This window comes from Hyposmocoma kahamanoa, unplaced genomic scaffold (genome assembly GCF_003589595.1).
Source record: "Hyposmocoma kahamanoa isolate Upper Pololo Valley unplaced genomic scaffold, ASM358959v1 98972, whole genome shotgun sequence".
NCBI lineage: Eukaryota > Metazoa > Arthropoda > Insecta > Lepidoptera > Cosmopterigidae > Hyposmocoma > Hyposmocoma kahamanoa.
This window is the reverse complement of record NW_020655740.1, coordinates 742,730-759,230: the sequence shown is the minus strand read 5'-3', so window position 1 is coordinate 759,230 and position 16,501 is coordinate 742,730. Positions and strand designations below refer to the sequence as shown.

The 16,501-nt window shown below is 35.8% G+C and overlaps 1 protein-coding gene across 1 annotated transcript; it reads left to right on the top strand.

Moving 5' to 3' along the window:
- Positions 1–9,399: 9,399 nt before the first annotated feature.
- Positions 9,400–15,314, top strand: LOC113238969 (organic cation transporter protein-like). Its single transcript, XM_026475838.1, has 5 exons — positions 9,400–10,126; positions 11,749–11,925; positions 12,127–12,357; positions 14,441–14,684; positions 14,845–15,314. The coding sequence occupies exons 1-5, from the start codon at positions 9,696–9,698 to the stop codon at positions 15,280–15,282; spliced, it is 1,521 nt and encodes a 506-aa protein (XP_026331623.1). The 5' UTR covers positions 9,400–9,695; the 3' UTR covers positions 15,283–15,314.
- Positions 15,315–16,501: the final 1,187 nt, after the last annotated feature.

Here is a 16,501-nt window from a genome sequence, read left to right as displayed (position 1 = left end):
TGTCATAACAAAATAGTGACAGACAACAAAAGCATTTAAAGTTATTTACTGTATCTGTCTACCTGTAAAACCTAAACCTTTTTGCAGTAAAGAACCATCCCACAAAACAGTATTATTGCAATAAAGAACCACCAGGTTTTTGATCTAAAAAATACCTAAATCAAAGATAAATCAATGTAATCAATTTTCCTATATCATTTTCAATGCTACACATAACTCTGTTAAGTTATTTGTCTCAAATAACTTAGGTACCTATTTGTTTCTTCACACTGTTTTTACAAAAATCTAATTATCCTCCAAAGTGACGTTTTGTGGGTTGGTTCTTCTCTGCATAACTATGTCCAATTAGAATTCACGTCTGCTTACATACGTCAGCGCCTTGAGATGCGCGTGCGCCGAGTTTTGTTTTCCTTCAGTCTGTTTCGAGGTGTTCCTCACTTCGCACGCCAGACGTCGTGATTTTTTTTTGTTACACCGTGCATATTTGAAAAGGTCAGCAAAGATAAAATCTTTTATGGATCAGCTCTTTTTGCCGGTATGTTTTTTGCAACTATTTTAAAACTGACAGAAATCTGTAACATAATATGACGTTCCACTTAGTAAATCAATGTTCTTTTTTCTTAAAGTATCACTGAGAATCAACGACGATCATATCTAGGATTTTTGAACGTTGTCACAGTTATACTTCTATTTAATGTCGCACTGTCGTAAGTCAAGCAAATAGAACGACGGCAAACTCAATCTACACTCACTGGCCTCATATTTGGACCCTGTCGCTGTCGTAGCAACGAATATTTGGTGCTTTCGAATAATTACGTGCGAAAATTCCAAATGCCTTATTGAGCCTGAGGTACTATAAAAATATAATCAAATTGGCGGCGACAAGACAGTGAAAATATAAAGACCAAATTCCGCCGCCCTAGCGTGTCAACCCTTCGGCTATACTACATCTGAATTGATAAAGCAAGCCCTGGGACCAAACCAGCTATTGTTCCTATACCTGTTCCTAATTACGCCTAGCTGACACTGAACAGCATGTATGTAGTGTATTGAGTAATGACAAGATATTTAAGAGTAGCTGGTTTGTGCGAACGACCGCGAGTCGTGAGCAGGAAGTGTTCCGTTTGTCGCGACGCGAGTTGAGAATACTACTTTTACAAATCTCCTTTACGTAGGCCTAGAACAGAGGTTATCAATTTTTTTTATACGCAGACCACGTGCCATTTTTTAATATAGACCCACCTGAATTTCTAATATAGTTTTTTAATAACAACTTTATATTTGATATTTAACACTCTGCTATACTCACCTCGATAAGTTTAACTGTACATTGAGAAATCTACCTAAACTTAGCTCTATAATCTCGTTTATTGTGAAATTTTCACTTCCTAGGTAATCTATACAATATGTTTATTATAACAAAGTGGATGTGAATTATTCCATTTATGGCAATTCAATATTTTGGTTAACATCTCATGCATTCCCAATTTTTTCGCTAACTTGGAACCATGGTCGGAGTAGACACCTGGAGGTCGATGCAGCCCACTTTGGAAATCTAGGTCTAGAACGACGTTTATGTTTTCTAAATAGACTTATGAACTTTGCTCGCAAAGTATATGAAAATTAACACATTTACTAGTAAGCACGAATATTATCTTTTTACAACTCCCTTTTGTTATACTGACACATTAACAATCGCAATTTCATCGTCATCAACCCTTTTATACGTTCCACTACTGGGCACGGGTCTCCTTTCGGACGGGGGTTTAAGCCGTAGAGTGCCACCCTAGCTTAATGCGAGTTGGGGACTTGACACGTTTTCTTGACACCTTCTTCAACGTGCAGTTCTCAATACGATGTTTTCCCTAAAAAAATTTTCGAGAAACTCAGAGGGGTAAGCCCGGATCCGAACCCATGACCCTCTGTTTGAGAGGCAATACATAAAACCATTAGGCAGTCGAAAAAAAAGATGTCTTTTCTTAGTCTTCTTCGTCGGTACTGAAGCCTGATTGAAAAACAATGCCTCGGGGACCTTTGGCATAATTATGCTAAGTCACCAAATGGTATGGCAAAAAAATCAAAATCGAATCTCTTGGGGTTGGCCTATGTAAATAGACATAATTTACAAATTTTTTTCAAATAGGTTGTTGATAAAAAAAACCTCACAAATGGCAAATCATATACATTGACCTAAATTAGTGACTTTAATTCTGTATTTTGACTTCTGTGTTTGGTGTGCACCTGAGTCGCATTGAGTAGTGAGTTATTTGCTGTGTTTCATGGATAGATTATTGCGACCTTCCCACATTTGTATTGTCCAACGGTCTATCCTTCGAACTCACTGTTTGTTGTTAAAAAGTCATGGATAACAGATAAGTGAACGAATTCAGATGCGCAAAGGAGGTTAATTCCACCTCACTGTGACTGATAAAGTTACCAGTTACGATTAGATTATTATCAATATCAGTTCATAAATTGTGACGTTTTCATTTTTTTTTTGCAAGTTGCTTTTTTTGTTAATGTTGTAAAAACCAGTTTTATAATCCTATTATTTAAAACCTGCCTCTGTGGCCGAACGGTAACCATGCTGGTCTGCCACTCAGAGGTCCCGGGTTCGACACCTGACCTACATTTTATTTCTTCCGTGAGTTTGATTGTAATTTGTGGTTGTTTGCGTGTGTATCCAAGGCATACAGGGTATATCTAGAGCGGGGCTGTGAATGAGTGTGTTATTGTTTATTTATACTAAATAAATGTAGTAGTATAGTATCTTTCTTCGTATAGTATCTTTCTTCGTATAGTATCTTAAGTAAACTTGTTGAAGGTTGAAATATATTATTAACAAACATTTCGCACACTGAGAATGACAGTGGTACAATAAAACATTTTTTATTTTGAGTAATGAGAAATGGAAGTTCAGACAATTGTGATAACTGCAATTTCTTACTCAGCGAACATTTCTGAATGAGGTTTTTAGTTAAAATAAAAGGGAACTTTTAGAAGTATTATACAAATTTTCACCTACCACATTAAAATAAAGTTATTTTTGGGAATTTCGTCTAGTTTCACCATTATTCATAATCTTTTCATGTAAATTAATACATTTTAATATGCAATATCATTCAAAGGCTTCATAAAAACCAATTACGCCATTAAATTTAATTTTAAACTTCGAAAATATAAGGATAAATTATTATATAACTTATCCACTAACCGGCGTAGATCTGACTCAGCAGTCCCGTACTAGATAGATATAAAATTCTTTATCGTTAGCACCACACACATAGAGAGATTACAGGACAAAAATTAACACATTAACAGGGTAACAACTGGCGGTGTTATCGCTTACAGCGATTTCTTCCAGACAACCTTGTACTATATTAGTCTCAATACAAAACATGTGCAAAACAACACAATCCAAAAAATGACGACATCTTTTACGGAGTTACTAGTAAATTGTGTCACAAGTCACCGATCTCTGTCACTCACAAAAAATATCAGTATTGCGCTGTCTCCTACGCCCCGTTAGCAAATTCTAGGCAAACAACGTACTCGGGGGTTTTTGCATTAAAAAGTTCGTACTCCCAAATCCAAGATGTCGTTATGAATAAAAATATTGTTTTATGTGCAGTGACGACATCATTGTCAGTGTGCGATATTTTATGTCAATATGACTATTGACAAAACAACGCAAAGGGACATCACACATATACCATACAAATCGTTTAAGCGTGGCTTTTACAATAAGATTCCGGAGCGTATATTGAGATTACATTAAAATATTTTGATTGAAAAGTCATATTGGAAAATTGAAGACTACGTGATAGATAAAGATGTATGGAACGACGATATGGCTCTAGATTTAATTTGATTCAAAGTGTATTCCAAATCATTTAAGTTTATTTGAATAAAGCAATCCCTAGAGTTTCTTGCTCGTTCTTCCCGGGGAAGTCGGCTTAGTGAACGAGCATTAGCTTAAATGTGACGTTTTCAAGTGTACATTTATTTTACGTATGGAATAAATTATTTTTTGAATTTGAATGATGGCATATGTAATTTATATTTGTTTTAGCAGCAGTAGAGCTTCTTGTGAAAGAGTTCGTCTAGGGAAGCACTGCCACCTTTCCTATTTCTGCTGCCAGGCAGTAATGTCAGCATTACTGTGTTCCGTTTTGGAAGCCGTTTGCCAGCAGGCACACGACTTGTTCGTCCCGTCACTTTTATTACAAAAACACTTTAAGAAAATATTTATTTGACTCTAAAATAACTAAGTACTCGAAATTCCATGCCACAACAGAATCCAGTGAACAATATAATTCTGTTTTCATTACTAAAACTTGTTTGAGTTTGGCAATATTTTCAATCTCTAAAACAGTTATTATTACTCGTATTAATTATTACGAAACACACAAACTCAAAAATGTTAAATATTTGTGTGCATTCAGAGATTCAGATACAGAATTTTATTGGTTTTATTTGCCGTCATATTTTTTTTTGTACTATATCTACCTATGCATATGACATTGTGTATAAATTTATGGAAACACAAACCTCGGCAGCGTTGCAAATGTGTGCATAACTTAACATCACTTTTGAATAATTTTGCTAACATTGAACCGTATTCCTTCGTTTTCTTAATACCGTAGTATATAACAAATAACTCACTAATTGAAACGCATATTTTCTGCTAACTACGGGTATAATTAAGTGGGTTATGTAATTCTTATACAGAAATCTAGTCTTGACATTTCATTCGAAGAAACGCAAAGGCCTTCCTTTTGATGGGAGAACCGTCGATTTGTTGAATGCCTACGCAACCTTGCAAGAAAATTTACATCGCGTATTTTATATTATCTATCTCTATTATGTGCACTGCTAAGCGAATCATGATACCACACTGCTGTGCACTGCACTGTATCAACTCACAAATTCGTAGTTTTCTGTAGCTTTTCCTACAACCTAGGTCATCTAATGTCTTCTGTCGGTAATGTAAGAGAGGTATGGATAGCTCGGACAAGATTATTTTTTAGTTAACTGCCTCTGTGGCCGAACGGTTACCATGCCGGACTGCTACGCAGTGGTCCCAGGTTTGGTTCCCGGGCCGGGAGAAATATTTGTATAGCCTACATTTATTTCTCTCGTGAGTTTGGGTGTAATTTGTGGTTGTCTATGTGTGTGTCCATGGCCCGCGACACGGGGTTTCCCTAGTACGGGGCTATGTCGAGTGTGTGCGTTTATTATTATTATTATCGTAAAACTAATAAGAGTGCAGCCACAGTCACGGCGGTCACGGCGGTGTGCAAGCGCAGTGTGAGAACTTCAACGACCTTATCTTTATCTGACCTCTAGTCTCATGGCCAAATGTGACCCTTCGAGAATAGGACTGACCTAACGATTGCCAATAACAACTTTTAACAATAAATTATTTTCATATACGTTGTTGCAGTGCGTGTATTTAATAAAATAAAAGAAATAGATACTGGCCTACATCACATATGTTGCTCTGGTCCCAAAGTAAGTAGCTAAAGCATTTGTGTTAAGGAAATCGGAAACAACGGCGGTACCACAAACACCCAGACCCGCGACAATATACAAAAGTTAGTTTTCTCCATGGACCCGGCCGGGGATTGAACCCGCGGCCTCAAAGACGGCGACGCCATGAAAACCGGTGTACAAACCACTCGACCACGGAGGTCTTTTTATATTTTAATTATATCAAATGACAGGACAAACACGATCGTGCGTCTGATGGTAAGCTACGCGCCTGTCCTAGCAGCTGCAGTGCCATTCAGGACTTTAAATCGCAAAGATCTAGATCTAGACAAGTAGTCAATAATATCTCAGTTAACTTGCGAATAGCTAATGTTTTTAAAAGTGATAAAACTAGGTATATTCTGAGCTGTTTATAACTATAACGTATCTTATGTAAGCTAATATTATGTAAAGACACATGATTGTTTAAGCCCTTTATTGCTCACGTCGACACCTCCTACGTAATGTATTGTAAAATAGAAAAATAGAGGCATCTTTTGTAAGTTATTATATTGAACAGTAAAATTACTTATTGTATTTATTTAACTAGTTTCCTAGCTCACTGATTAGTGATAAGTTACATAAACTATAATAATAACATTATAATTAAGAAGAAATCATAAACTTTTTTATAAAAAAAAAACAACCTCAGAAGTTTGTGGAATTACATCTACTCGTATTTTGGTACTGAATTGTTTATTCTATTATATATATGTATATATAGAAGCAGGTAGATCCATAAAAAAGTCAGAAAGTTTATAGATTAATAGAAAATTTCCTCGAGGGCCAGTCCCGTTGAGAACACGATATTATCCGAGTGGGATCTGACATGCGACCGCGCATGGTTAGCAAGCCTTACGCAGACGATATTGCAGATTGGTATCCTCATTGGGAGCATCTTGTTTGGTTATCTTTCTGACAGGTAAATTACTTATCTTCTTTTTCGTTGCACTCTTGTCAGAGCGGTCGTGGTCATCGCGGAAAACGTTTGTTAGGGGCTCGCCCTCTGTTAGTGGACTCCCTCGAACATTCATGCAAAGAACCGCCCACTGTAGACTTTATTCGGTCCGTCCATCGCTTTGGTGCCCATCCACGCAGTCTAGTGCCTTCTGCTCTGCACTACTCTACTCTGCCCTGCGTGCAGTCAACAAGTCGTGTGTCTGGTGGTAAACGGCTTCCAAAACGGAACACAGTAATGCTGACATTACTGCCTGGCAGCAGATATAGGAAAGGTGGCAGTGCTTCCCTGGACGAACTCTTGCACAAGGAGCTGTACTGCCTGTAAACATATACATTCATACAACAATAGACGTACGTCCACGACACCCCAAGCATTTCTCACATATAAAATTACTTATAAGACGTAAAAAATAATGAGTATGAGTACGTAGCAAAGTTTATTGCAAAATTTTTGCTAATTTTAGTCCTTCCAACATATTACAACATTCCCTTGTAAATTACGCATTTGGTCTTACGACTCTTTACGCAGGAGGGATAATAAAATTTTTTTAAAAGCATTCATTGATGGTAGTTCAACTCCTACACTAAAACAGTGGCAGTAGAGATCCTCGAGAAAGAGTTCGTCCAGGCAAGTACTGCCACCTTACCTATTTCTATCGCCAAGTAGTAATGTTAGGATTACTGTGTTGAAGGGTACGCTACGGGCGCACTGGCCGTGCCCCTCAGATGTTTGTGATTTAAAGCTCTGAGTGGCAGTGCAACTGTTATAGACAGGCGTGTAGCTTACCGTGAAGCGCACGACTTGTTCGTCCCGTCCCTCGACAGTACAAAAATAAAGTATGCACTCAATTGTCACTAAGAGAACACGATTTCACACAGAATTTAATACATGTTATCATTGACTTACAATTATATGGACGTCGGGTCCGCGCTAAAAAGTGTCCGAACTTATAGGGCGTTAAAATCGTATACATAGCGTCATTCACGCTTTAGTCTTCGTTTGTTCGACTGACAGCGAAGCAAGCAAAATTAGACAGTACTGCGATGACATTACAATTTAAATTCAACGTTTTAGCTTTTTCATATTCCTTTATATGTCACTACGTTTAAATAGGTTGACTTGGGACATTTTTTTCGTGATTTTTGTATTAGACCCGTCGTCCATTTATTTGTAAGTCAATGCATGTTATATAATAATATCTTACTCGCAGACGAGAACCAATATAGAAAAATTCATTCCCCAAATTGCCCTTTTGGGTCATAAAATAACACGAGTCCTTTGCAAGGAACCTATCTTAACATTTTAACGGTAACGGATTATAAATGAAATTGGGGCTACATTAACCGAGTTGTAATTTTGGCAAAATTTAATTATGTAAGTTAACACATCTGTAACATGATAAATATTTACGTTTGAAGAAAATTTGGCCGTCATTTTTAAATAAAATTAATAAATCAATTGAAATCCATTCTCTGTGACATTACAAGAAGTAAAATTGCCTCAGTGTAGCATCAAATTAGCGACAATTTCGGATCTATATCGCGTATATTTGTTTTTTCAAACAATCCTACATTTCCGGCACTTTCCAGGTACCACGGTTACGGTTTTCATTTATTTCAAATTCAATTTAATTTACTAACAATTCATACCTAAGGTTTAAATAGAAAGAACAGTATATTAAAAATAACGTATTTAAACTACCAAGAGGGTTATTATAGTGACAAACAGATGGGTTCTATTAACATTGAACATAACTTATTGGTGATTTTATCATCACGGCCAGCCGTGGCCATGCGACCTATAAACAGATGCGAAAAAACAGTTTCATTTGTGATGTGTAACAATCCTGAAACGAAAGAACTCGATAAAAAATAATTGTTAATAATAATAATTATACATGTAAGCTCAAAAGACGGCCAACAATTTCATAAAACTATGTTAGATTATGAATGACAGAATCGAAGAAACATCGCAAAGAAAAATGATCAAAGATAATAAACGAACTAAAATATTTGAGGTGTACTTGAACAGTTTCAAATCTCCAGCATGCCCTTGGTTTGTCTTCAAGACCGTATCTTATCACGTACAGATGAATAAAATTTGAAGAAATAATCTGTGTACCATTAAAATTACAAGTTCTTAGGTTTTCACGATTGTTACACATAGAAAATGAAACTATTTTTCTGGATTTAAGCAGCGTATACTCGTATTTGTTTTTAAAACAAACCAACGTTTTGGTCCCGTGGTCACGGTTGACTGAGGCGGTACAGTCATCAACCAGCTATGTCCAATATTAATGTAAACCATCCTATTTTTTCACTATACTTAAAAAAGTTATTAATTAAATACCTTATTTTTAATTTTACAAAGAAACATTCCAATTTACGCTGCATTACGTTTTAATCGTCTACCCTGTTGAACACAGGGAAACAGGGAAGATGGTTTCCCCGTATCACCAGTTTGGGATCCAGTATTTCCTCTGATGGAAATCCGAAACAGGCATAAGACTGCAGCACTAATTAATATGTTTTCATTTATTCTAATTTCTATTAATAATTAACAATAAATTTATCTCAATAAAAATTCATTCAATAAAATAATTAGTAAAACGTAATGTAGCGTAAATTGGAATGTTTCTTTGTAAAATTAAAAATAAGACATTTAATTAATAACTTTTGTAACTATAGTGAAAAAATAGGGGGGTTTGCATCAATATTAGATATAACTGGTTGAAGACTGTACCACCTCAATCAACCGTGACCGTTTACCGAAAAATAGTTTCATTTCCTATTAGAATACTGTACAATAGTACATACATGTACGATTAGACCAACTTACAAGTAATAAAAATTCTTCGTACAGGATACCTAATCAGTGTCTAAATAAATATTACAAATTTTTCGCAGGTGACAGCTGTACAGTGAAAACAAGCGATGCAGTTATATCAGTTTTATTTCGTACAATCTACCACTAAGAAGTCAACCAAAGGCTTTGAATATTGTTCTAAAATAAATATTTAAATTACTTAAGTAACTGAAACTCCGGATAGTGGCAACAAATTTGTCAACCGTTGAGAACTACACTAATTTATTGCGAAAACAAAAACATCGTTTATAACAGTGCTGAAATTCGGATTAGCTTTGTCTGTCTGTTTGTAAAAGTTATAACTAATAATTGAAAGCGCAAAAAGTGCCACATCAAGATGGTCCAACGACTTTCAACGACCGTATCTTCAACGCAAAAGGAAGATCAATTCGCGAAACTAGTCGGTGAATTTGGACTTTGGCAGTTCATTATTTTCGCTTCTGTGTCTATGGTGAAGTTGTCTTCAGGATGGGTTCAGATGGCTATTCTATTTTTGACGCCAAAAATGGATTACTGGTGCGTGGAGTTTGCAAATTCTACTGCAAACATCGCATCGTTACTGGCTGCGTTAGAAATTGGGCTGGTGTCGAATGCTACGTGTTATGCCGATTGCGTACGGTACGAGTACGACACCAGTCCCTTCGAGAACACGATATTATCCGAGTGGGATCTGATATGCGACCGCGCCTGGCTAGCGAGCCTCACGCAGACGATATTGCAGTTTGGGATCCTCATTGGGAGCATCTTGTTTGGTTTTCTTTCTGACAGGTAAGTTGACCACCTAGGGTAAAACCGGGACAGATGCCGCAGTGGGATAGATGCCTCGTTTTCAAAAAGCCTAACTTCCCCAAATCGAAACAAAGAATAATTAGTTTAAATAAGGAGTATAGACACCACTCATCAAAGTTCCTGCAGGGCTTCGTGTGGAATAGACGCGTTTGGCTTGTGCATGCGTTTATCTCCGCGACGAACACGATAAACGGTTCAAAATTTCAGACGCAAGTATTTACTGTCGCATAATTTTGTAAGTTATAACAAATTCCGTTTTATTTTTATTATAACTATACACTGGTTCATTAACTGCGCACCTAGGTGTCAATAATCGCTCTTTTGTATATAGCTTAGTTATATAATAAAAGGACATCTATCCATATCGAATAGGATAGACGCCTCGATTTTTTGCGGTATAGGTTAGGGGCAAAGGACAATACAAGAAAGTTAGGAAAAGAAAATAAAAAAATACATTATTTTAGTGAAAGACAAGTAAATGATAATAGTTTAAAATGGTTTAAACAGCGAACATTTTTGTATAGAATGTTTCGATAGCTACAAAAATACGAAGTGAAGTAGGTAGTAACTTTAAATACGTATATATTTATTATTAAAGATGTAATATGAATATACAATATATTAAAGATTACAAATAAAACATTTTATTATGAATTTTACTATTTGATTCTAAAGGGCATCTGCGTCATCATCATCATCATTCTTGGTATTTTCATTGTGTGGCGTCTATCCATATAGGTAGGCATCTATCCTCAAAAAAATAGGTTTACAAATAGTCGATTTCTTCAAAATCAGTAAATGTTAGATGAATAATATCATGTATTAATGTAATGTAAAAGACTAAACTAGTTATATCCATAGGAATTGTTCATGGTAAACTAATAATTTTTAAATTAAGAGGCCCTTTCAAAAAGTGGGGCATCTATCCCGGTTTTACCCTACTAACACCGATAATAATTAGGTCTGTATCAAAACATACGCTTAAAATTGTCTGTTGTAATAATACACTTATATATTAGATTGAAAGTTGTTATATCAATCGTCTATTATACATAGTGACCTTTATATCATGCAATAATGTGTCAAATGTCTGTATACCATAAATTAATAATATGACTAAAAATATGTCATTTGTTGTTATATATTACGTATCGCACCCAACCACAACATATGCACGGTCGTATTTTTTTCTCTTAAAATATTTAAAATAATAATAAAATACTACTTTCATTGCGCTATTTTGCATTGCATTGTGACTCACTGAATACCAATTATACTCCTGATAAATAACACAAAGACCCTACGATCAATGATATTTTAATTATGCTAGTGAACAATAATTTGCATTATGTCATTATGAACCGTAAATACAAGTATATTTAAAAAAAACGCAATAGTCTTATTTTTTTTTACACCGAATGCCTGTAGATAGCACAATAGATTAACAACGTCTATTGTCTCTGTGGTCATGGCATGTCTTCTAAAGAGTCTTCCAGTCGCGTAGGTATATGGCTGAATAAAAATACGTATTAATGAATCTATAAACCACTTTTATTTATACAAACTTTTTCTTTGCGTCAGAGACATTAACTTATTTTCAGATATGGCAGAAAAAACATGTTCCTGATATCGGTGATACTCTTAATAGGCCTTGGATTCGCGCTGCCCTTTTCTCCCAGTTACGTCGTTTTCACGACGCTCAGGTTCTTCCTGGGCGTGGCGTCAGCAGGTACCATGGTTATCTCCTTCGTCATAGTCATGGAAGCAATTGGTCCTAGGTAATGAAATACAGTATACCGCAAAAGACCTCTACGCAGTATTCCCTATGATCATTAAATGAGCCACATGTAGTCATTTATGTTCACCTTCCTAAGATGCACTTGCCATGGATACCTACTATCCAATTCCCGATCACCTACACAGCCAAAATTTATAAATATTTTACGTTATGCCTGTTTAATACGTGATATAAATTGCAGCTACCGGGAAATCTTCGGTTGCCTGTTTCAAATTCCGTTCATCATAGGACACATGACAATACCCGCATTCGCATACTACTTCCGCAATTGGGACACCTATTTACTGGCATTGGCAGTACCCCCGGTCATGTATATAAGTTACTTTTGCCTTCTGAGTGAGTCGCCTCGATGGCTGTTGAGCTGTGGACGCGTCGAAGAGGCTACACGCATTGTCACTAAAGCCGCAGCAATGTAAGTATCAGTGTCTCATACTATTACTCAGATTCTTATATTGTGTCACAATACTCTTCCCTACAAATTAAACTACGTTGAAAAATGATCTGCTCCCCGTGTATGCTGGGGTGATTTGCTAAACGTCAATCGACGTCGACCTCTGCCTCGGCGCACAGCGCTGTGTGTGACGGGTATAAACGTTGTGGTATGTATGTGTGTGGTAGATCGCAAAATACCGTCAAAAGTTGATTCGTCGCCTGTGGCGCCTGGCACTGAGTGTATATTCAAGAATTGCTACCTTTTGACCAGCCCATCTGACGTCAGGATGGCTGGTCGCCTCTTTGTTCAGCATTTTCCAGAAGTATGTATTACCAATAATTGCTACCTATTTGCTACCTTTACGAATTAAAGGTATACGCTTCATATCTACATTAATTTAAAAAATATAACCGATTGAAAATTTTGCGAAAAAGTGCCTGACTAAACTAAAAAGCAAAAGTTTTTAGTGCTTTATTGCCATAATATAAAGGGCAGGCGTTCAACAATTACTTCGAGGTGAACTAGTCTGGTGAGGTGTCTGATGTATAAAACAATATTAACGAAGAATTTAGTTGTAATTACATATTTGTTAAATAAATTATATAGTTTTAATTTTTTAGCAAAAGTATGAACAAAATCTTTATCGTAGTTTGTTACAGTGCACTTATACAGGGCTATTTTATTCGAAGGCCAGTTAATTATAATTTTTGTGTTAGCCTCACATTCTTTGCAAATTCCTTGCACGTTATTTTATTATTCTTAGAAATAGAATACTGTTTAAATATCCAACTGCAGACTGGGATGAACCTCCCAAATCTTTTCGCGCAAAAGATGGGCGCACTGATGCGTAGGCAAGCGATGTTTCATTCTAAATACAATCTCAGGTCCATGATTTAACTTTATACGTTTACTTAACGGTTGCATTCGTTCCCACTGATAGGTACCAATAATAAAATTATAAATTACTATTGTACTGACTGCTACTTCGTCCTTGTATTCCTTTTTTGATTGATTATCATTAGACAGAATTTTGTTTGGATCTTCATAACGAACAGCAGGCAGCTGATAATTCAGGGCCACTGAAGAAAACGTCGAAATTTTTCTTTGCAGAAAGATATAGTGTCTGTGTGGAAATTTTATGTGATAAAAGGGTACTAATTTCACTAAACAGTGGAGATGGCGGTAAGTCAGATTTACTGGAAAAATACTTTTTTTGCAGTAATGCATTTTTTTGCTCATCGAGTGGCTTCAACAACAAACTTCCTTCCTCTCTTCGTTGTCACCAAACATTACTTAAACCAGAAACATAAATATTAAACTCAATATCAGCAATAGCAAAACCTTTGAATCCTCAGATAAATTAAACTAAAACAATTTGATCCACTTATGACAAATGATACACATATTGCGTTATGATGGTTATCTACCCTCTCGGTTTTATACATCAGCAACCTCACCAGACAAGTTCGCCTCGAAGTAATTGTTAAACGCCTGCCCTTTATATTATGGCAATAAAGAACTAAAAACTTTTGCTTTTTTAGTTTAGTCAGGCACATTTTGGTGAAATTTTCAATCTGTTTTTTTTTAACTAATGTAGATATGAAGCGTATACCTTTAATTCGTGAAGGTAGCCAATTATTGGTAATACATACTTCTGGAAAATCTGCTCCATTCGCTAAATAAAGAGGCGACCAGCCATCCTGATGTCAGAACGGCTGGTCAAAATTTTTTTTAAATTTCTCATAATATATCATAGGTAGCAATTATTTAGAAACGGTAGTAAATAGTAGCAATTAGGTAGCAATTCTTGAATATACACTCAGTGCCAGATGCCACAAGCGACCAGCCATCCTGACGGTTAAGACATAGTCAAGCCTATAGAATATACATTGTGTTTCTGACATCAATAAGCGAAGAACGTTTAGAAGCGACATTTACGGTATACGTGATTAAACGTTCCTGGGTCGAACGTGTTAACTGTAAATATGTATGCTCAAAATTGGATGTACGTAGAATACGACTAAAAATCTTATTTTAATAGCACCAACATTATATTTTACAGGAACAACCTACCGCTAATGAACATAGAGCAAACCTTAATAAAATTGTCGGTGGATCGGAAATCCTGCTCCAGGGAAGTCAAACCAAACTACCTGACCTTATTCCGACCCTCGCTGCGGCTGACGACGATATGTTCGTTACTTATGTGGTTGGCTTTAGGCTTCATTTTCTTTGGTCTCAATCAGTATATTAGCCACACCAGTAGTAACCCTTTCGTGAGTGTCGCAGCTGCTGGAGCTATTCAGGTAACAAAGTAACTACTGGAGTTTATCTACTTTATTTTACTTGTGCTTTAGGAGATATGCGTAAGCTTCTTTTAGTGCCTTTCTTATATCCACTACTTACTAAACTATACACTAAGATAATATTAAACAAATAGCTCATTTGAAATTACGTCACTTTCAGATACCTGCAAATCTGCTCTCCATCTATCTGATTAGGTACTTCGGGCGGAAATTTACCACATCCTTCTTCTTCTGCATGTGTGGGGCATGCACTATCGCTCTTGGAAATGTACCAAACCTCACCTTCTGGATGACCCTGCTCCTTGGTACTATGGGAGTAAGCTTTGCAGCTATAGTCGCTGCATCGATTTATATTTACACGTCAGAATTATTTCCTACTGTAGTGAGAAACATGGGCTTGGGAGCGTCATCCATGTCCATGAGAATCGGTTCAATGATAGCACCTTTTGTAGTCAATTTGAATACGACAATAACGTGGTTACCGACATTGGTTTTCGGTGTAGTTCCTTTAGCGGCTGGACTTGTCGTTTTACTATTACCCGAAACTAAGGGACGAGCATTACCTGATAGTATACAAGAAGCTCAAAATATGAATTGAATGGAATAAAATCTTAGATTAATAAATAAACAGTTGTACTATATTATTGGTTCAAGTTTTAATATAGATTCCTAGTTTAATGTGTCTTAAAAACTTCAATAATAGCTCCTTAAACGTGAAACAGTAGGAAAAAAGTCATGCAATTGATAGAAATAAGGCTTGGCTTAAAGAATTATATATTTAATTTGTGTAAATTTTAAAGAAATGAAGCTAAGAATAGTACATTATCGGTCTGAGTATAAGTTACAAGGCCAAGCGCCTGCGCGGCCTTCTATTAATATGAGTTAAGCAATCCCTGTTCCCGTCGAGGCTTATATAGTGCTTTTCTCAAACAATGATCCTCATATTGTTTGAGAAAAGCAGTCGTCAAAGACTAAAGAGAGGAAGAGACGTATACGTATTATAATAGAAAAAGTTAAAAAATATTAATGGATATCAAAAGTAGGTGGTAATAATCGAAAATGTTATTGTTTTACCAGGCATATTAATATTAGCTTGCTGAACTTCTGATGATATCGTCCTCCAGTGCATGAAAGTTTCATAAGTTTGTATGTAGCTTACATTACGTTTGTCGTACATTATGTAATATAGGTGTATATTATTATTATTCATATTATTGTTGACATTAACTTGACAACGATTTTAACTAATTTTAACTAACTTAAATTATTTTAATTCGTTCCAAAGTATTCTTTAGGATCTTCTAATGCTATTTCCTAGAAGAGAATTAGTAGCTCCTTGTTCATCACTTCTCTGAATGCATTTTCGTATCCATAGTTTCTTGTTACACAAGTTTCTTCTTCAACTTGTTCTAAAATAGCCACTGCATTAATCTAAAGATTAATAAGCCATTAGATTAGATAAATAAGATAAATAAGCCATTATTTATTTATTTAGCTTATTTATTTTTTTGCATCGACTTTCAATGACTAATATAAATTTGTCGACGTCGATATCCACTGCAGAAAATTGTATCTGTCCTTACGCATAAAAATTTGCACTGTCGTGCGCCACGCACTCATGAAAACTTTAATAAGACGTGTTTATTGTTGAATTTATGGTTGTTTAAACAAGAATACCTCAAATTGAGAATTGTTCAGCATTTTATTTTTATATCATAATCACATTCTCGTGATAGAGATGCCAATCCGCGATACTAGTACTGAAAAATACAAGTAGAAAATACTGTGATGAACATCTTGACTTTTTCAAATTATGT